Source organism: Temnothorax nylanderi, unplaced genomic scaffold (genome assembly GCF_030848795.1).
Source record: "Temnothorax nylanderi isolate EJ_2023f unplaced genomic scaffold, tnyl_v1.0 TNYL_tig0071_pilon, whole genome shotgun sequence".
Lineage (NCBI taxonomy): Eukaryota > Metazoa > Arthropoda > Insecta > Hymenoptera > Formicidae > Temnothorax > Temnothorax nylanderi.
This window is the reverse complement of record NW_027249133.1, coordinates 146152-166248: the sequence shown is the minus strand read 5'-3', so window position 1 is coordinate 166248 and position 20097 is coordinate 146152. Positions and strand designations below refer to the sequence as shown.

The following is a 20097-nucleotide window of genomic DNA, read 5'->3' as shown; positions in this document are numbered from 1 at the left end:
ATTTCGGTTCGCAATTGTTACTTTTTAATGAGTGCAAAATGTTCGATATATACACGAATCGTTAATTTTATTTGATAGAAAGGTAACTGAGAGAGAGAGAGAGAGAGAGAGATACGTTAAATTTCAGGTTTATAAGCGATGGTTTCATGATGGCGTTCTTGATAACCACCAGCGGGGCCCGCGATGTAGCTGACAACTCTGAGTTTTCCCTTCGCATCGTAAAAGCCATATCGACCTTTGACGCTTCCGTCTCGACGGCGCTCTTCCATTTTGTACTGTCGATTTTTTCTACGATGCAAATGACGTATCAATCTTTTCAGTCATTATTTCCTCGAAAATTTTTATGAAACTCTCGTTAAGCGGCAATTAATATAATTATAATATAATGGTAGAGCGATGTATGTTTACCCGTGTCCAGTATCAAAACCGAATATATATGTTCCTGGTCCCTGATGATTCCTTATTTGAAAATCTACTCGACTTCCGTCTGATGATCGGTCCGTTGCCCTCTTAGATATCATAGCGGGATAAATTGTCGAAATATTGCTTGGGTATGGCGGTACGACTTTTCCGTTTGTACTATCTTCATGTATTGGCAACGTAATCGCGAGTGAAAAAAGTTTTAAAAGAAGCTACGACAAAAAAGTATAAATAATAACTAAAAATATAGAGAATTATAACTTCTTATAATTCTGTTCTAGATACTAATAATCTCTCTATTGAGAATCGAGGAAATTTGTGTTTGGAGATGAGGATAATAAGGGCAATAAGAAAAATGAAACGGAGACAGACTGAACGAAGAATGGATTTAAAAACAATACGTAACGCAAGCTAAGAACGCAGGATACTATGAAAGATTTTCGTTTATTTACGAATTTTTCTTATTCGGTTGTTAGTTTTGCATCGAATAATGATAACAAATGATCGAATAACGAATAACGAATAACAATATTTGTACAATTACTCAGCAAAATCTAACAGCGAAAATGAAACACTTTCACATCTTCGCGGTCTGTTGCTTTCCTCGATTTGCCCTATATTCTCAACTCTCATATGTATATTTTTATTTTGAAAAAACGTACTACGACTAAATCATCTTTCATCAAAAGACGGATTTTTTTGTAGAGTGTGTACTTATGACGATAACACAGATACTTACAAAGCACTTGCTATACATCGTATCTTCTTCGATGAACAATTGCTGGAGAACTGATCGCTCGAAATTGTCATGCCTTCACGAAACTCTCACTTTCTCCACGATTGAATTCTTTCCTTTTTGTCTCTTTCTCTCTCTTCTCTGACAATCCAATGATTTTCTCTCACAAAGGACTCACCCGTAACAATAGTCACGGTAATTCGATCAGTAATTAGAAGAATTGCATAAGGGGGTAGTCGAGCGTGTCTCCGTCCGGACGTATGGAACAATATTTTTTGTTTTGCAACAATTATTTGTCTATCAACTTGTCTCACCGATGATACAAGCATTCTTAGTGCTACTGAATAAATACGTATGGAAAAAATGAGGAGGTTTATTCAGAAGTATAGAGTCCGCACGAGATGGTGACCTGCAGAGTGATTCTCGTTGTTCTATGCCTTTGCTTGTCGCTGATAGAATCAGCGAATGTAAGTAACTGAAAGAGAACTGTTAGTGTTATGTAAAATTTTTACTCAAATTCTAAAAAGAAAAGTGCTGAATTTATTTATGATTTATTATCAGTATATTTTATGTATATACGTATATAAAAAAATTATATATATATATTATATATACATATGTATGTGCCTACTTAAAAATATTGCTTGTGTTTAAGAATATACATATACAATATAATAATCAATTCTTTGGTTTAGTAAGTTTTTCTATGTGTATAGTCATTAAAATGCAGAACAGGAGTTCAGCAGGCGAACAATCAATACCAGAAAATTATACAGATTTGCAAGAAACGATCCACATCTGATGATGATTACAGCAACGATTCTTCGTCAAATGAAGACGAAGACAGCGATGACTCCTCGAGCGTAGATTTGTTTGGTACAAGGTTCTCTATGAGTAACGGCAGAAAGTACTATAACAGGCAGTCTTGGAAGGATCCTAATGAGAATCGGTAACAAAACAAGATAGAATATTTGTGTCTACGAATAATTGATAAGATTAAACATTAATAATAATAATAATAATAATAATAAACATTATCATTACTTACACCATTAATATGAATAATTAATATCAATATAATAATTAAGGAATCGCGGGAATGATCAGAGAAACGATGACAATCGGCGCTATTCCGTCGATTACACAAATGGAAACTGGAGAAGTGCTCGATATCCTTCTCGTGGTAGCAATAATCGTGATTTTAGTTATTCCGATGGAACTGGCAGATCAAGCTACGACCAGACGTATAATAATGACAATTCTGATAACTACGGCAAGCAACAAGAACAAGACGTAAGATATAGTGATCAAAAGATCAATAGATCTCCAAATGTAATGTATAAATATATTGTTCTTTCGAAGTATTGAATTTGTATCAAAAGAAATGGCAAATCAAAACAAATAAAAAAATATAAAATAAGAGAATTGCAATTATCACCTGTAGCACAGTGACTAGAATTTTTTATCTCTTTTTATATTATGTACATAGAGTGTGTCTGATAATAATCTTACGAAAATTAAAGAATTATAATGACGAAAAATGTCTCTATATAGCAATACTAAGTATTGCGCTATAATATTCTTTTCTATTAGTTTCCAAGTTATTGTAACTCATGATTATGTCTTTTTATCGTAATAGGATAAATCTGTTTTGTGGACCAATATATCCTATGCGTTTTTTATATTGTGTATAGGAGTGTGTCTAATAATAATTTATATTAACGAAATATTATTTGAACTTATAGTGCGTCACCCAGTGTTTCTTCAACGAATTAAATCTGGTAAATACATAGACTGTTTCAAAATTTAATAGATCGCAGCTAGTGATTGATTTTTTCAATTCCGGCTTTATTAGGTGGATCAAAGGGGATTTCCCGAGCAAGTCTCGATCATCCAGTTCATGACTCGTAACATACACAATCCAGAACTACAGGACTTTATAGAGGAAGCTGTTATAGAATGTTTTCATTATTTGGGTTCGGATATGAGGCAGAACAAATGTTATTTCTCGGAAAATCTCTTGGCTTGTTTGGTTGATAAAGGAAAGGAAGTATGTATACAAATTTATATAGAATCGTTTAAACAGATATGGGCATTTTAGGATTTCTCTTTCTTTCATAGAATACATTTTAAAATATAAGTTTAAATCTGCATGTAATAATTGAAATTTTCTCTATTTAGCAAAGCAAAGGATTAGAAATAAAAAAATTCTATGAGAATAAATTTCACAAATTATAATATTCTTTGTAATTAACATAATCATTTTTTGCAGAGATGCGAAGATTGGGATGATTAATAACACTGTACACAGACGTCTTATATATATATATATATATAATAATAATAATAATTGACTAGCTAATATATACTTTCTATGAAATGAGAAAAAATAAGGAATAGGAAGAATTAATCATTGTAAAAATGTGACTTAGATATTATATACACTTATTGAACATTGTGAAGCACATATAATAATCATAAAAAGATATATATTAAATTAACACGTACATTAATTAATATTATAACAATTTATATGTACTTGATCCTCAGATAGAGTAAACTATACATTTTTATTTTCTTCACTGCAAAAGCATATAATAGACCTTTCCCAGACCCTCTCTTTTTGCAGAAGGCACTACTAAATCCAACACCGTTTTGCAACGCTAAAGTAATAAATGAAAACGATGCGTTTCAAATATTGCTTGTATATCCGTCGATCGTTACTTCCTCTTCTTCAGGTCCTCGAACCGTTTCATTAAGTCGTCGAAATCAATGTCGTCATTCACGGATGGATTAGCGGGCGAATCATTGTTCTCTGTCGGCACTGCTGGCAGATCCGGAAGTTGGTAGTTGTTCATCGGCATTTTAGACCTTGGCTGGGGTTTTGGTTTCTCATCTGACTATATATGGAAAATAATTGTGCATGTTTTATAATTTAATAGAATTTTTCAAGAACATTTTCGTACTTTAGAATATCGAATATCGTCTTTATTATATTTATTTTAATCATTTTAATAATTATTCCGCACAAATTAGAAAGATAAGAATCTCTTATGGCTTTACCTGTTTATTTAAATCAGGCGGAAAGTCAGGCCGATATGGCGGTGGTAAATCTTCTTCCTAATTAATTATTTTTCAAATTATTATAAGAAAATTGTTTTATTATTATTGTTATTGCTAATAAAAAATATAATCCTAGAAATTTTTAGTAATAAATACAAGTTACTTACAGGTTTGTTCGAGTTGGCATTATCCAGGGGTATGTTATACGAAAATGCAGTGGGATTGAAAGGAGTATTCTGATCTTTCTCAGTAGAGGGTGGAGACATTGGAGATACGAATCCTAAGGAAGAACTATCTTTCTTCGAATCCTAGAACATTGTGATAGCCTTAATGATTTAATGGTTGAATTGGCTGGAAACTGGTTATTGGACAATTTCGTAAATTGAACTTGTCAATTAAAATTTATAAACTACATTAGCGTTTTTTTACGTCTTTTATTAAACAAAAGAGATTTAAATTACCACGCTCGAGTGGAATCCAGGGTCAGGTAACATAGGTGCCTGTGGGAAACCTATGAAGCCGGGAGGATGAGGTATTCCTCCTCCGCTGGCTGTGTCCAGATTGTTCCTCGATTCCCCTCCACTGGCTCCTATGTCTATTAACATCGCATCCTGACCTTCTGCCATTACTTGCGGATCCGGCTCATATTCCACGTTGTAATTCTTGGCGATTTCTATTAGATATTTTTCCACAAGCAATTTTGATGGCGACTGCACGCTCATTTTGTGCTTCAGCTTCTCCGATATGGTTTGAATTGCCTCCTCCCGGCACGCTTCCGTATATTGTTTACCATATTTAGACGTCAAGATGTCCGCTATCACTTTGATTTCCTGCACGTCCGTCTGGATGCGAGGAGCCGCCCAGAGAATGGTTGATATAGCTTCCGCCAGACCTTCGTCGAGGCTTCTGAAAAGATAATAAGTAACAAAGTAATATAAATTGAAATTGTATACATATGAATGACAATAACTTTAATAGATAATTAAAATACTTGTTGCTAATTATTTTAACTGATGAATTATTGACCAGTTTTGTTTATCAGAGTCTGTCATGGAGAAAGTGTAAGCAAAAAATGGAACGTGTATGTCATATTGCTGATCCATAGAGTAACGATACTGACTTCATTTGCTGGATGAGACCAAAACGTGCCAGCAGCAGATCACAGTACATCTCCAGCAACTCCATTGCCTCCACCATGTAGTCTTCACGAATGATGTACTCCACTCTGATTTTAGCACGCTCTGTTTTGCCAGCGGCAATGAAATCAGCGATCTCACGGCGCGCCTTTTGTGCCAGTTCTGTTTTCTTCTTTTCCAGCAATTTCAACCGGTTGATCGCTAGACGCAAATGCGTCTTCAACTTGGTATAGTTTGGCCCGCTTGAGAACATCCTTGATGTGTTTCCAGTTGTACTTGCCACCAGCTACGTTTCTCTTGTCTTCCTTGCTACAAAATTCTCTAATTTACATTTATTTGATTTTAACTTCCAAATGGTTAGAATTCGATATCGAGATCCAATTTGCGCGCTTTAAAACTGTTACAATCAGATAAAAGCCGATTGTAGAGAGATATTTTTAGTCTGATTCTTGATGATATAAGAATGTATGATTATTTTTTAATCTATAAATTTTTCTCCTATTAATTGAAAAAAACATATTACGACATTTGTGATGAAATTCAACAGATCATCGATTTAGTTCAATTTTGAGTTATACTTGCATATTTTTTCTTGGCAACAAAAGGATTAAATATGAAAAGTGCAAATAAGATTAATTTAATACCTTCTGACGACGATAGCATAACCTCTTCACTGATTAAGAGAATGGCAACTCCCGGATGACATCACTCGATTTGCGTTTCGTTACTCACAGTTACTCACCAGTCTCACCACAACCCACAACCACCCACAACTGACAACCACTGACAACACAACCACAGTGAATAGTGTGAATACTACTTATTGAATATGAATAATGAATATACTCAATACTACTGTCAGAGCATATAGATGCTTTTTTTCATGCTGACGCTCGACGCTCGATTTGGGCGTCAAAATTGATCACGTGATAGGGCCGATATCACATACTACGTTTACGCGAGCGTTACTTCTGTAGTAACTTACCATGCCCGATCTACAATAGCTGTAGTAAGCCTCAAGATGTAAGAAATTGACCAATGAATGTGAGGAGAATAATCGACTGTGATTGGTCAATTTCTTACATCTTAAGGCTTACTACAGCTTACTACAGCTATTGTAGATCGGGCATTCCCTCTCTCTCTCACTCGTTTACGCGGAGTAATGCTGGGTCTACAATGCGAGTCGCAAAGTCGTGAATCGCAAGAATTGACCAATCACAGTCGATTATTCTCCTCAAATTCGACTGTGATTGGTAAAATCTTGCGACTCACGACTTTGCGACTCGCATTGTAGACCCAGCATAAATTATCGTAAGTTACTTCAAAATCCCGTTTACGCGAAGAAATTATCGTAAGTTACTACAAAAGTAACGCTCGCGTAAACGTAGTAGTAGTAACAGTCTCCGATTAAACTCACTCTGCATCTCTTTCTAGGGGGATAGTTAGAAAGAGATGCAGAGTGAGTTTAATCGGAGGATCACGTTAATCGGAGACTGTGATATCGGCCTATATATACTACGTTTACGCGAGCTTTACTTCTGTAGTAACTTACGATAATTCCTTCGCGTAAACAGGATTTTTCTTCGCGTAAACGGGATTTTGTAGTAAGTTACGATAATTTACTTCGCGTAAACGAGTGATTTATCGTAAGTTACTACAGAAGTGACGCTTGCGTAAACGTAGTATGTGGTTGGTCAATTACTACGTTTACGCGAGCGTTACTTCTGTAGTAACTTACGATATATCACTCGTTTACGCGGAGTAAATTATCGCAAGTTACTACAAAATTCCGTTTACGCGAAGAAAAATCCCGTTTACGCGAAGAAATTATCGTAAGTTACTACAGAAGTAACGCTCGCGTAAACGTAGTACCAGGGTACGATCATGTTACTTTTTCCCTAGAGCGGAAACGTGAAAAGTGAAAAGAGTTTCATGTAACTATCTCTTTTTATTAGTGTTGAACAGAAAGAGATAAACTTTTCACTTTTCACGTTCCGTCCTAGGGGAAAAGATACATGATCGATCCCCAGAAGTATCCTTCTCTCTGACAGTACGTTTAACCATGATGGAAGACCATCATGCGTTTAACCATCTAGATTCCACCTATGATCCACGGTGAAGTATGGCACTTGCCACTTGGCGGTATTTCGCGGGAGGATTAAATATCATGTGTGCACGTTTATTATTTCGCGAATAATTATCAGAATCTTATGTGATTCTTTGTTAAGTCAGTTTTACAGCTAATGTGTCGACGATCGCCGGACCACCGAGGCAATTACGAGTATGTCGCGAATATCGGAGAGAATTACCGGCATTCTGAAGCTAGCCGATAGCTCGAAACTGACCGATAAGAAGGTAACCACTGTTGCCGCTTTTATATGTTTTTATTTAGAAACACTCCTACTTGCAGACATCCGTTTCGTTAATCGACAAAGACCTGCTATATTATTTAAGACGACAAACTTGATTTTGATAATACATACGGGATGTTTCAATTCAGCTGTTCGTACAGAATTATATCAAATTTTCTAAGAGTTGGTTAAGGAATCTAATTTTAAAAACATGTTCTGTTAGTTTCAAGACAACCTGTATTTCTTATATCGCCCTGTATTTCTTAATCCTGTCAACTTTCAGAAATGCGTAAACGAGCTATTAGATCTGTATCAAGATGATGATGCTATCAGGGAGATATGTCAGAATACGGAGAGGAAAGCTTTAGGGAGAGCCAACTGGTCCAGTATTATACTCACCACCCACAAGCTAGTTATCGATGTAAGAATTGTATCAAAATCTACATGGAATATGCATCTCCTAATATATTTTATATCATTTGTTTGTGATTTTATTCATCTTTTGTCATTTAATTTGAATAATATCAATGTAGGAAGCAGAGAGACCCAGTAAAGAGACGGCTGCCAAGAACAATGAGAGACAACATCTCAATAATCTGGTTATCGACACAATTCGCCGTGCCAGTGAGAGGTCAGCTGAATTTCTGAGAGGCAGTGAAATAGTCGCTATAATATTGCAGATATTGGATTCTAAGGTCTACGTGCATTATCAAGACACATATCTAAGAATATTGGTGAAATATATATTGCCTAAGAGCACAAATCACAGTAATATCACAACGGAACAATGGAGGGAACTGTTGACTGTTTGTACCAAGCTGTACAAAAAGCTCAAAAGTCACATCGTGTTAGATGCTTTGCAGATGATCATAGATCATTCTTTTTTGCACACGAATTTACTTCCGCATGTGAAGAATTTGCTGTTGTTTCTGGGTACGCTGGAATTTGGTTATTCTAAACTACTCTGATAGTATATTTTTGTTAACGAATTCTATATCGTTTAGTACTAATGCAAAGTAAAATTATTTCACGTTCTAGAAAAGGTATTTGAAGATGTGAAGACAAACAATGAGCAGTTGATAGAGTCTTTCTACAAACTGAGCAGCAGTGTATGCAGGCAGATTACAACGGAATGCAGAATTGCTCTCTGCAAGTTTAGCGAGAGCATATCAATGGATATCTTACGTTTAAACGGCTCTGAGGAAAAATATAGGCTGCTGTTGATCTTCCTGCAGATTCACCATCCAGAGGGTATATCCAAACATGACGATGGCGCTTATGCATTCGACTGGGACAAATGGAGGGATTTGCTGCGTAGCATGTATTTGCTTATCCAGGAAAATTGCAAATTGGACGTGCAGTGGCGCAGTTTTATTCAGTTTGCCACTGAAGGTACCATTTGTCAACACAAAACATAAATATATGTAGTTAACGTATCATGTTAAAAAATTGCTTTAAAAATATCGTTTATTTTATTGATTATATTTAGAAATTTAGACATTTTTAATTTAAATACTAGGATTTTTTGCAAAAAATACAACATAAATCAATTTTGAATAATTTAATTGCATAATAAGTAAACGAATAAGTTATTAATTTAACAAACGTGTTATATATTTTTTTGCAGTTCTAAAACAGATAATAGATAACTCGATAAATTTATCTCTCGATGGCTGTTATTCTCAATCGGCCAAACGCAGACGAACGATGAACAGAATTGAAAATATTATCGATTTGGTAACGGAAAGCAGCCCCGAAGAAGTGTGGTCGTTATTAAGAATTCTGACAGAAACACTAAGAAAATATCCACAGTGCTTGAGGTCGCAAGATTTCGCGCCCTTGTTGCAACGCTTAACAGAACTTGCTCTATCTCGAGACGAATCTGTCATGAACATTTTGTACAAACTTGCCTCTGTTCTCATGGAGAACGAGATGTCTAATGGAGAGGAAATACAGGACGCCACAATTCACTGGAGTAAGATCTGGGACATGCTACTTAGGTGCGTGCTAATTCAAATTTCAATATTAATTTGTTTGAAAATTATTTTAAGAATAATAAATTTTCCTTTAAAGAACTTTCTATTTTTTAGTATATTAAAACTTAAGAAAAGATTATGTATTATCTGTAAATATCTGTTTTTAGCCATGTAACATTTATTTCCAACGTTTACATTAATTGTTGTGTTTTATAAATAGACTTGATATCAATGTCGCGATTAACATTATATCCTTGCAGATCTCTAGGAGCGAACCAAAACGAGGAGTCGGGTCATTCGTTAATTCGCTGCTTCATTAAGTACAATAGGATACCAAATGCGAACGCTTTCCTCAGGTTGTACCTGACCAAAACGATCCGCTGGTCGCCGAATAGCGTGCACACGTTGCGACAGCTGTGCGAGCGTGTCTCCCTGCCGGTGGACGCGACCACGTCGGTGCTGGACTCGTCACCCATGACAATGACGGCGCCGATCTGTGACAGAACGCGCCTCCTGGAGTGGCTGCTGAATATGCCATGGCAGAAGCTGGCGGCGCGACTGTCCATCGAGACTATCGAAGACATCTGCGAGCTGTCGGTGAACCTCGTTCTGAGCTCTCGTTACAGACAAAATACCAGGACGGAGCAGAAATTCTCGCAGAGCCGCGAGAAAACGCGCGTGATCTCTTTCGTGCCACAACAGGACATCCATTCGACAGATCTCCCGCAACTCTGTCACGCGTCTTTGACATTTAAGGTGACATTGTCGGTGAGTTCGAAGGACAAGCACGTCGAACAGAATTCCGGGGTGGTGCTTGACACTGGAAGTCCTGTCTCCTACATACACGAGGTGCTCAACTTCTTAAAAAGGCGGATACATGATGTTATTCAAGAGAATGAGAATAAAAATATATCAGAAGTCCATGTCATACTGATGAAGCTCGCCTTCCTGACGAGACTGCTGTCCGCTCTGAAGCAGCTGGGCATTCTTACGACGAAAGATGCCGTCGGCTACTATCCACTGATTGATGCGATGGAAAAACAACTGAAAAGCAGCTTCGAAATGCTGACGAAAATCGATTGGACCAGGTATTGCATACGAGCATAACAGAACGAAAGAAGTTCTTTAGTTTCTCTTTTTTTTAGAAGTGATTGAAGGAAACATTTGATGCTTTTGTACTTATAATTTTTTTGTAGTTATGCTATACTGATTAGCAGAACTGCAACTTTCATTGCAGAACTTAAACTTTCATTGTTCTTTGCTTACTATTTCCAGCTCTAAATTCTTACAAACGTGTGCATTCGATACATAAAATATTTCTTCGCAGGTACAAGTACATTTACTGGCTTAGCGTAACTAGAGCATTGAAGATGCTCTATGGAACAACCTACGACACAGAAATCGCTAAGATAATCGTATTGGCATCTACAATGGACATGATAAAAAACATATTCGATCTCCTGAATCAAGACGACAATTGCGATCATTACGAGGACCATAATGCTTTTCAGGTAAACTAGGCAAGAAAACTAAGAGATTCTTGTATAACGAAGAAATTGATTTTAATGAGCGACTTTAACATCCTACCTTCTCAGGAAAGACGTAAGCGTTCCGATATGTGTCTGGAAACATCGGACTCGAAGCCCCTTTCACGCGAAAGCACGGTTCGTCTGCAGGTCGTGGAGGCTCTATCGTCTTTTTGCGCTCTGCACGTCGACACGGACTGTGACGAGACGTTGCAGAAAAAGATAATGCATAACCTGCTGACCCTGCAGCAGGACTTTACGAGCTACGGGGACTCCAGGATGTCGCTAACGATCCTCGAGTCGCTCGTTGCGCGCGACCACGGCGAGATTCAGCGCGAGTGCGCGGATGAGCCATTGAATCTTTTGCTAGACATATGCCAGAAGGGTTGCAAGGATGAGGAATTGTTGCGATGGCTGTTGAATCTACTGCCAGACTTCTTCGAGTATGCGATCGAGCACGGTTATTCGCCTGAAAGGATCATCCACACGCTCGAGCAGATTCACAAGCGTATTTATAAGAGAAACTGTAGTGTTCTCGTGCACACAAGCTACATGAAGTGCGCATGTAGCTGCGTGCGGATCGATCAGGATTTCTCGTGGAGTCAGGTTGGCGTTGGCGACGACGACAACATTCTGACGATACTGGACAGTATTCTCAGTTATATCGGTGATGCGCTCTTTGTGCTCCGTTCGCAAGCAGTGCGATGCCTGCAGGAGCTCCTGTCCTTCAGAAACATCGCTCATAAATGGAAGGAACGAATTTTCGTCAAAGTGGAGGAAACAGTATTCAAGTTGCTCGACGAGACGGCCCAACAATCGAGTTCTAATTTGCAAAAGTATGAACGTTAAAATATGATATAAGAAGATACTAATATCTGACACTAAAATAAATTAGCAATATTTTTTATAAATTGCTTTTATAAAAACTTGTAATATTTATTTTTATAGCAATACTTGTACATGGTTCAGAATAATATGCAACAATGTCGCTGCGAGTACCAGCACTTGTAATTCCTTTTTTGTTTGTATCCATGAAATAGCGACAATCTGATGGAGAGTCAACTGCGGGATGAAAGAGAAACCAGGACGGCTACTGCGTTGATCGCGATGGCCTCCGTAGCGTGTGCCAGCGGGATTCTTCAAGGTCGCGCCCTATTTTCGATATTGCGACTGACGACGGAGAAGAAGGTGAATGTGCAGACGGTGCGGAAGATCCTCTTGGCGGCGGCGCAGCACACGACGACATACATGTCGCTCATTGAGGATAACTTGAACTATCTGCTGACTTCCTGGATCGAGCATTATCCATTGCAGAGCTTTCCATGGACGCTTGCGGGTAAGAACGCGTCAAATAGCGGTTTTATAAAAAAATTCAGTTATTTACCGACTTGATATTATGAAAATTTTTGATATTTGGCATTCATTAATATAATTAAGGATTTTTTAAGGACTTTGATTAATATACGGTCCTATAGGTTTTATAAGATTAAAGAAAAAATATTTTATACATATACAATGTATAATATAAACCAGTATTTGATCTAATACTGCGAATTATTTCAATATTTAGTCCTTGATGTAAGCTCGCTAAATTGAGGATCGAACTTATTATTGTCAACAGGATGCGAGACTATCGACGAGTTCTTTAAAAAGAATATCAACTGCATTGTCCCAGTTCTTCTGCGCACTTCGGACATCGACGAAGCCATGTCTTTTTGCACAAATACCGGTGTGGCCTTCAACAAGATCTTCGAAGATGTCTTTCCGTCCTGCTTCGTGTGGCTGATATCACGCGCTATTGAATCCGATAGTGAAGCCGTCGATATAATACGCAAGTTGATGAATAACACCGACGAGTTTGCAGACACGCGCAAATTCAGACAACTATTCTGTTCTCGTCTGCAGGACGTTCTCGTAGAACTGATACGGCGGCTGCACGATGAGAAAGACTTTAGACGCGTTCTCTCGATTTCGTCCACGCACTTCCCGGCGATGGATCCGCCGCATTTCTTACGAGATGTTCTGGATCTGTGCTTTGATTATCTAGAATTGCACACCTTACTAAACACGTGCACGCTGGTCGACCAACAACCAGCGACGCTGCAAAAAACGCTGTTGCAGCTTGCGAGCGCCATACACTCGTCACGCTCTCGCGAGGGTAAGCTCAAGCGGCTGCATCAGTACATATACTTCTGCTCACGGTTGACGCTTGATCTCGCGAAACCCGTCTTTGATGAGATGGCCGCGTTCCTGATCCGGGATGTGTGCTACAGCTTGTTGCATCTAACCAGGAACGGTAGCGACGGCGACGAGACGTTCATCGCAGCGTGTTGCAAATTCCTAGATCTGTTCCTAAGACAAGCGCTGCCCGCGAGAGCCGCGGAGATCCAGGACGTTCTCCGGTTCATCGTGGCGAACCTGATTGGCCTGGCACAATCAAAAATGAGCAACGTCAACGAGATTGCCGTGAGTCTACTTAGATTTCTTGTGGTGGAGCAAAGAGACGTGCTACGAGAGGCCATCGCGAAACTCGGCTCGTTCCCGAATCACGAAGTCTTCCGGGATGCGAGGGAGGCTTACGACACCGCCAGATTGGAAAACGGATCTGCGTTGTGCCTCGAAGACGAGCTGGAGCGTTTCCTAGACGCTATGAGCGAGGAAAACGCCGAGTGCACGCTGGAAGATCTCGCGAATTTCACGCAGCAGCTGTCGACGAGGAAAAGTGAACTGCGGGAACTGCACCGAAAGTTGGAGAGGCCGTATCCTGAAGATAGTGCTAGTATCCTGCATCGGTTGATATTTAGGTAAACATGTGTTTTATATTATAGTTAATATTGCATATAAATTAGTATTCGAATAATAATACTCGAATTATTATTACTCGAATAATTACTAGAGTATTATTATTCGAATAATTATTATAAACTTGAATTAATATTGTATATAATTATTATTTAATCTCTTTTTCCTTGATATCTTTCTATTGTTATCTCACTTTTCATATTCTTTATTCTATCACACAATAGTGTACATTTTTAAAAATTTAGACTCATCAAGCTGACGGAATCGCCTAATCCGCGCGTATCGATGGAGGCCACCAAATGCCTTGGCGAACTAGGCCCAATAGATTCCACAGTGGCTCTGCGACCGGCCGGAAGTCTCGTCCGGGAAGCAGACTACGCGATAGAGGCTCTGACCTATCGATCCGTCGCAATGTTAACGAGCTTTCTTGTGGAGAACTCAGTGGAACTTCGCAAGGTTTTTATCCTGATATAATTATATAATTAAATCTTATGTTATTTTGTGCCCTTATTTGCAATCATATTGGATTGTAATGTTATGAGTAAAAAAAATCCACATTTACATCAAAATATTTTCCTAATCTGTATTTTAATCGGTATTTAAGTATAGTATTTCTCTTAAAAGTGATATTTCAAAAACAGTAGAATAAGTAATATACTTTGATATTTGCTCAAGGTTAGCGCCGATGCCCTTTACGCGGTGCTATCGACCTCCTACGGTCAGAAACTATTTGACTCCAAGTACTCAAAGGACCTGTCGAATATCCTCGAGTGTGCACCTCTGAAGATTGACTACATCCGACCGTTCGCTCGCGGCCGTTGTAGCAAGCAGACATCCTTTCGCGTGGACACCGCAAGATTTCGTGTCATTATGAATCCAGAAAACGCGCTATGGACGGTCCAGAACAGCGAGAATTACGCCGAGTGGATTATCAATATCACCTGCAGTGTCGCCGAGTGCTTCGCAGACTCTTATTTGGAGAACTTCCTGTTGGTTTGTCGACTCAGCGTCGAATTCTGCGAGCTGATTCTGCCGAGAATCGTTTATCTCGTCATTCACAAAAACGACAGCTTCATCGATGCCATGTGCGACTGCGTTAATAAATTCTTCAGGTATTATTAATTTATTATTATTTATAAGCACCTAAACGGAGGATCTGATATCGTGAGACGTTTATTTGGAACTTAACATAATCTAAATATTTTTGTAAAGCTCTGCGAGGTATACCGGGAGCTTTATCGTCTTTCAAGTGACAATGTTATTTTGAAGAAGTTTTAAATGTTTCAAAAAGTAAAATTCGGTGCATTTAAAACTTCAAGATTTGATACCGATCATCAAATTATATCAATTGCTAGGCAACACTTTGCGATCAACGAGACGGAAACTACTGCATCGCCGATGTCGAAAGGCGACAGCTGCGATCAGAAGATCGTACGCCGCATGTTGGACGTGGTGAACCACGTGCGCGCCCAACTGCCGGACGGCGCGATCTTAAGACTCGATTACGTCTACCTGGCCAGAGCGGCGCACAAGTGCTCCGCGTATTATACGGCCCTGTTATTCGCGCAACTCACCTGCGGATTGATCTCGACGGATTACCCGGACTTCAGCAGTGACCCGAGGATCGACTACATCTACGAACGCCAGCCGGAGGTTGGCCGGGTGCTGCAAAACATTATGCTGGACACCTACCTGAACATTAGCGACCCAGACGCCAAATCCGGCGCCGGATGGTCGCATGTGCTTGATCACGACTCCCGCGTACAATACTATGCCCGTACCAATCGCTGGGACGAGGTCATGCTCGCGCAGGACATCGAGTTGTCCAACCACAATCACTCGTCGCTGGCAAACGCCAGAACGGAGATGGCAAGCGCGCTACACCGTTCGGGACTGCAATTTCTCCAGTGGCAATTCCTGGGAGATAGCCTGGAGAAATTTAGGTGCATTACGTAAATACAATTATATAAGAATTTGCAGACAGAAAGATGAAGTATGTGGTTGATTTGATAGATTGCGTATGAAAATTTATAAATAAATTTCTCCCTCTAGTTACGAATGCGCCTGGAGACTCAGCAAATGGGATCTGCCCGTCAACGAGGCCACTGTTGCCAATTATAACGATTTCCAATCTCAGCAGTTGCGACTGGAGTCACTGGAGAACGCGTTCCACATTCACCATTATAATGCCCTAAAGTGCTTCCACGAGAACGACCGGCGGGGCACGGATCGGGCGATCAAGTTCGGCCGCAAGAGCGTGATCCATGAGCTACGAGTGATCAGCCCGGAAAGTAGCAAAATTGTCAATCAAAAGCTGTCGCAGTTGCGGCTGCTGCGCGAGATCGAACAGTTGAGCTGGGCGGCTGACTCGCCGGAAACGAGATATTCCGAGATTTTGCAACGCTGGAGCGAGCACGAGATCAGTCTGATCGGTCAATTCGACCACGTGGAGCCAATCCTATGGCAACGCATCACTATGTTCCGCATCCGCGAGTCCTTGTGGACAGATCCAAACGTCCAGGAGGCATTTTTTGCAACTTGCCTGGACCTGGTAAAGGTCGCGGAGGGTCAGGGCAATTTCTCGGTGGCCACCCGAGCGCTGAGAACTCTTGAGTTGCATCAAAATCTGAAGCTGAATCTGAAGAATCAACTGCTCTATCAGGAGTCGCTCTTGACATGGATGAATGGCGAGCAGATGATGGCGCGTCATCTGTTACGGAGCCTAATCGAGAAGAAGAATCCGAAGCCAAGCCTGAGAGCCAAGGCTCTGCGAGTCTATGGCGATTGGATGGCGCAAACCAAGTCGGAGAATCCTCAGGCAGTGATACAGAAGTATTATCTAGCATCCATTGAGATCAGCGAAGCTATCGACGAGCAATCGCCCGATGTTATCAGAAACTTGCACGACACACAGGTGGGAGAATAAAATATTCTAATGTAAAGTGAATTAATTGAGAAGTTGCGTATGTAACAATAGCATAAGTCGACTTACATCATTACTATATAAACTTTATTTTCCTTACATAAAGCATTTTATTACTTTCTTTTATACTAAATATTATAATTATTTACGAAGAAAAAATTTACCCTTTTGCTCTTTTGTTTTAAGTTACTTAAATTTTGAGCTTTATTTTTGTTGTGCGAGTTATTTATTATTGCAATCAACTTTTCAATTGATTAAATTAACTTGTCAGTAAAAAAGAATTTTTTCGGTGTCTTTTATATACTTTTTTCGTCATAGGTTGCACTGGCGCGCTTTGCCGATGCGCAATACCAACAGATCAGCACGTACATGAACTCCCCAACATACAAGGCACTGAAAGAATACGCTCGTAGCAATACGGATAAAGTGGACCGAGCGCAAATGATGAAGAATCAGGACCTTAAACGCGCCGTGATAATCAGCCAGAAGCAATCGACGAACGACGCGGCCGAGTTGAAGAACATCGAGCAGGAAAAGCGCAACTATCTCGCACAGGCTTTAAAGTATTATCTAAAGACGCTGCGCAGCAGCGAGGAACACAATCTATTAATCTTCCGACTGGTGGCACTCTGGCTCGACAACATGTGCGATGATGAAGTGAACGAAGAACTGCTAGACGAGCTAGACATCATTCCGTCGTTCAAGTTCGTGCCGCTGGTGCCACAGTTGGCCGCTCATATAAGCAACGATGTCAGGCAGCAACGTAGCTTCTCCGCGCGAATCTTCCGGATTCTCGAACGGTGCGCCCTAGAGCATCCGTATCACACGCTGCCTGTGGTGCTGGCGCTGAAGAATCTGCACAGCGACGACGAATATGACTCGAGTTCAACAGTCACGAAGAAGGAAGAGCGTCGCGTGCTAGGTGCTAAAAGGCTCCTCAGCCGATTGACCGATTCCTCTGTGCGAACAATCGTTCGTGAAATGGAAAGTCTATCGCGGGCACTACTGAGTTTTGCCTATTGGCAACCCAAGGGTAGATGCTATACCAACAAAGGCTACCCAATACCGCGGGATCAGCCAATATCCAAGGTATTTTTTTCATTGCTACTCCAATAGCTATCTGGAAAGAATAATCATAAATCGCGAAATCTGATTCTAAGGATAATTAATTTATTTTGCAGATCAAAAACTTAAACAACGTTCTCCTACCGACCCTGAGTTTAGCTGTGAGACCATCGGGTAATTACGACGACGTAATCGGCGTAAGATCGTATCAGGAGTCCTGCGAATTCGTCGGCGGTGTGACCGCGCCCAAGAAGATCATCTGCGTCGGCACCGACGGCGTGCAGCGCCGGCAGTTGGTCAAAGGCAAGGACGACCTACGGCAGGACGCAGTGATGCAGCAGGTATTCACCGTGATAAACACGCTGCTGCGCACGTGTAAGGAGACGCAACGACGGAATCTACGTATCAGAACGTACAAAGTGGTGCCGCTGACGCAGAGATCGGGCGTGCTAGAATGGTGCGACAACACGGTGCCCATCACGGCGGCTCTGGTAGGTAGCTCGAGCACGCCCGGGATGCACAAGAAGTATTATCCGCGGGACTTAACTGCAGAAGCAGCCAGAGACAAGTTGAAGAATGCCGCACAAGAATCGAACGAGGTAAGATAATAACTAAAAATCTTTCCGTTATTCTCAATTGTTAATAGACTGTTTTCAAGGCGTAAATTTTATTACAATATATTTTAACAAAATAATTCCTTAAGTTTTTTTATTTATTTAATTTAACATTTGAAAATTTAATATTTTTAGAAGACTAAACTGTATTGACTTTTTAACAATTCTGATATTAATCATCTCTCTTCAAAGAAAGCATGGACAATATTTTAATTAAGAACAGTATTTTAATTAAAGATAGTTTTTTTAAGAACAGTATTTGAATAAAAATGTTTTTTGTTATAATTACAGAACAAAATTGAATTTTTAGATCAAGATCATTCGAGATTTCGTTTTCAAACCTTCAGCCTTTTATCTTCTATTGTCTTTCGGTTTGTCTAGGTGAAATTGAAGGTCTTTCTTGAGTGCTGCAAACGTATGAGGCCGGCGTTTCATCACTTCTTTGTAGAGAAGTATCGATCGCCCGAGACCTGGGTCGAGAGGACTCTTACATACACGCGCAGCGTCGCCACCACATCTATCGCGGGTTACATTCTGGGTCTTGGCGACCGACACCTGAGTAATATTCTCATCGACGAGCGTACCGCCGAGGTGGTGCACATCGATTTTGGCGTAGCTTTCGAGCAGGGCAAGGTCCTGCCCCTTCCCGAGACAATTCCTTTCAGGTAAGTCATCACATACTATAAATCATTTCGCCTGCGAAACTATATATATATATATAGGAATTTTTTAAATATTAGATTTTTATTATACTTATCAAATATTCTCGAAACCTTTATAATCTTTTTTCAATCGTTGTTGTCTACTTTATTGTAGGCTAACCAGGGACATCGAGGTTGCCATGGGCGCCTCTGGCATCGAGGGCACCATGAGGCGCAGTTGCGAGGTGACCATGACGATGCTGCGCGATCAGAGGCAGATTATCATCACGCTCCTTCAAGTTCTGCTATACGATCCGCTCTTTACGTGGGCAATCACGCCGGAGAAAGCCTGCAAGATGCAGAGCGACGTCGTAAGGGGTTTGTCGGAGAACAGTGGCCGAGGTGAGAAAAATTAATCGAGACAAAACGATGAGTTTGAGCCTAAGTTGAGTAAGACTATCCTGATTAATTATGACTAACGTCCTAATCCGCCTAATTTTCACCTTCTTTAGCGCCTGTGGAAACCAACAAGATCGCCAAGAGGGCTCTTTTGAGGCTCGAACAGAAACTACGGGGCACCGAGGACGGTCTGGTGTCCAGCGTTTCCGGACAGGTTGAGAGACTCCTGCAGGAAGCACGAGACCCCGCGAATCTGTGCCGAGTTTACTGTGGCTGGCAGCCATACTTGTGAATACCAGTAAATAGTTTTATATCCGCGACGAATACTCGTAGAATAAGTTTTGTATGTTGCTTAATGGTGTAATGTACATTTTAAAGTGTCCTTTTATACTTGTTGAAGTAAAGTTTTACCAACATTCCGAACTCCGTCGTTTCGTGATCCATT

At 40.1% G+C, this 20097-nt stretch overlaps 4 protein-coding genes across 6 annotated transcripts; 2 read left to right on the top strand and 2 right to left on the bottom strand.

Annotated features, from left to right (window-relative positions):
* Nucleotides 1-116: 116 nt before the first annotated feature.
* On the bottom strand, nt 117-1177 carry LOC139773873 (uncharacterized). Its single transcript, XM_071708653.1, has 3 exons — nt 1160-1177; nt 409-632; nt 117-288 (listed from the first exon to the last, which is right to left on the bottom strand). The coding sequence occupies exons 1-3, from the start codon at nt 1175-1177 to the stop codon at nt 117-119; spliced, it is 414 nt and encodes a 137-aa protein (XP_071564754.1).
* On the top strand, nt 595-3734 carry Obp59a (Odorant-binding protein 59a). 2 transcript variants are annotated; one of them, XM_071708732.1, is made up of 6 exons: nt 595-1623; nt 1873-2105; nt 2245-2449; nt 2902-2937; nt 3012-3206; nt 3429-3734. In XM_071708732.1, the coding sequence occupies exons 1-6, from the start codon at nt 1558-1560 to the stop codon at nt 3450-3452; spliced, it is 759 nt and encodes a 252-aa protein (XP_071564833.1). In that variant the 5' UTR covers nt 595-1557; the 3' UTR covers nt 3453-3734. The 2 variants fall into 2 exon arrangements, with proteins under 2 accessions (XP_071564833.1, XP_071564832.1); XM_071708731.1 differs by lacking the exon at nt 3429-3734 and having other exon boundaries at nt 3012-3375.
* On the bottom strand, nt 3626-6318 carry Ist1 (IST1-like protein). Of its 2 annotated transcripts, none has more exons than XM_071708722.1 (6): nt 6000-6318; nt 5340-5676; nt 4681-5125; nt 4387-4527; nt 4220-4276; nt 3626-4056 (listed from the first exon to the last, which is right to left on the bottom strand). In XM_071708722.1, exons 2-6 carry the CDS (start codon nt 5606-5608, stop codon nt 3877-3879), a joined length of 1092 nt encoding a protein of 363 aa, XP_071564823.1. In that variant the 5' UTR covers nt 5609-5676; nt 6000-6318; the 3' UTR covers nt 3626-3876. The 2 variants fall into 2 exon arrangements, with proteins under 2 accessions (XP_071564823.1, XP_071564822.1); XM_071708721.1 differs by having other exon boundaries at nt 5340-5664; nt 6000-6316.
* Nucleotides 6319-7483: 1165 nt separating this feature from the next.
* Nucleotides 7484-20075, top strand: Tefu (Serine/threonine-protein kinase tefu). The gene is made up of 19 exons (XM_071708693.1): nt 7484-7710; nt 7990-8127; nt 8240-8639; nt 8745-9098; nt 9334-9706; nt 9943-10770; nt 11010-11193; nt 11278-12044; nt 12249-12544; nt 12830-14012; nt 14256-14466; nt 14686-15122; nt 15366-15953; nt 16063-16924; nt 17252-18022; nt 18115-18597; nt 18994-19277; nt 19429-19655; nt 19766-20075. Exons 1-19 carry the CDS (start codon nt 7639-7641, stop codon nt 19942-19944), a joined length of 8637 nt encoding a protein of 2878 aa, XP_071564794.1. The 5' UTR covers nt 7484-7638; the 3' UTR covers nt 19945-20075.
* Nucleotides 20076-20097: the final 22 nt, after the last annotated feature.

Excerpts from the sequence above, each read along its gene's own strand:
- LOC139773873 (XM_071708653.1), bottom strand. Across the intron at positions 289-408 it reads GGTTTTGATACTGGACACGG|AAAAAATCGACAGTACAAAA; the intron begins GTAAACATACAT and ends TTTGCATCGTAG.
- Ist1 (XM_071708722.1), bottom strand. The coding sequence starts at position 5,608 with ATGTTCTCAAGCGGGCCAAACTATACCAAGTTGAAGACGCATTTGCGT. Across the intron at positions 5,126-5,339 it reads GGTCTCATCCAGCAAATGAA|AAGCCTCGACGAAGGTCTGG; the intron begins GTCAGTATCGTT and ends TTATCTTTTCAG. Across the intron at positions 4,277-4,386 it reads ATGCCAACTCGAACAAACCT|GAAGAAGATTTACCACCGCC; the intron begins GTAAGTAACTTG and ends ATAATTAATTAG.
- Obp59a (XM_071708731.1), top strand. The coding sequence starts at position 1,558 with ATGGTGACCTGCAGAGTGATTCTCGTTGTTCTATGCCTTTGCTTGTCG. Across the intron at positions 1,624-1,872 it reads CGCTGATAGAATCAGCGAAT|TCATTAAAATGCAGAACAGG; the intron begins GTAAGTAACTGA and ends CTATGTGTATAG. Across the intron at positions 2,106-2,244 it reads AAGGATCCTAATGAGAATCG|GAATCGCGGGAATGATCAGA; the intron begins GTAACAAAACAA and ends ATAATAATTAAG.
- Tefu (XM_071708693.1), top strand. The coding sequence starts at position 7,639 with ATGTCGCGAATATCGGAGAGAATTACCGGCATTCTGAAGCTAGCCGAT. Across the intron at positions 12,045-12,248 it reads TCGAGTTCTAATTTGCAAAA|CGACAATCTGATGGAGAGTC; the intron begins GTATGAACGTTA and ends TCCATGAAATAG. Across the intron at positions 15,123-15,365 it reads TGCGTTAATAAATTCTTCAG|GCAACACTTTGCGATCAACG; the intron begins GTATTATTAATT and ends ATCAATTGCTAG.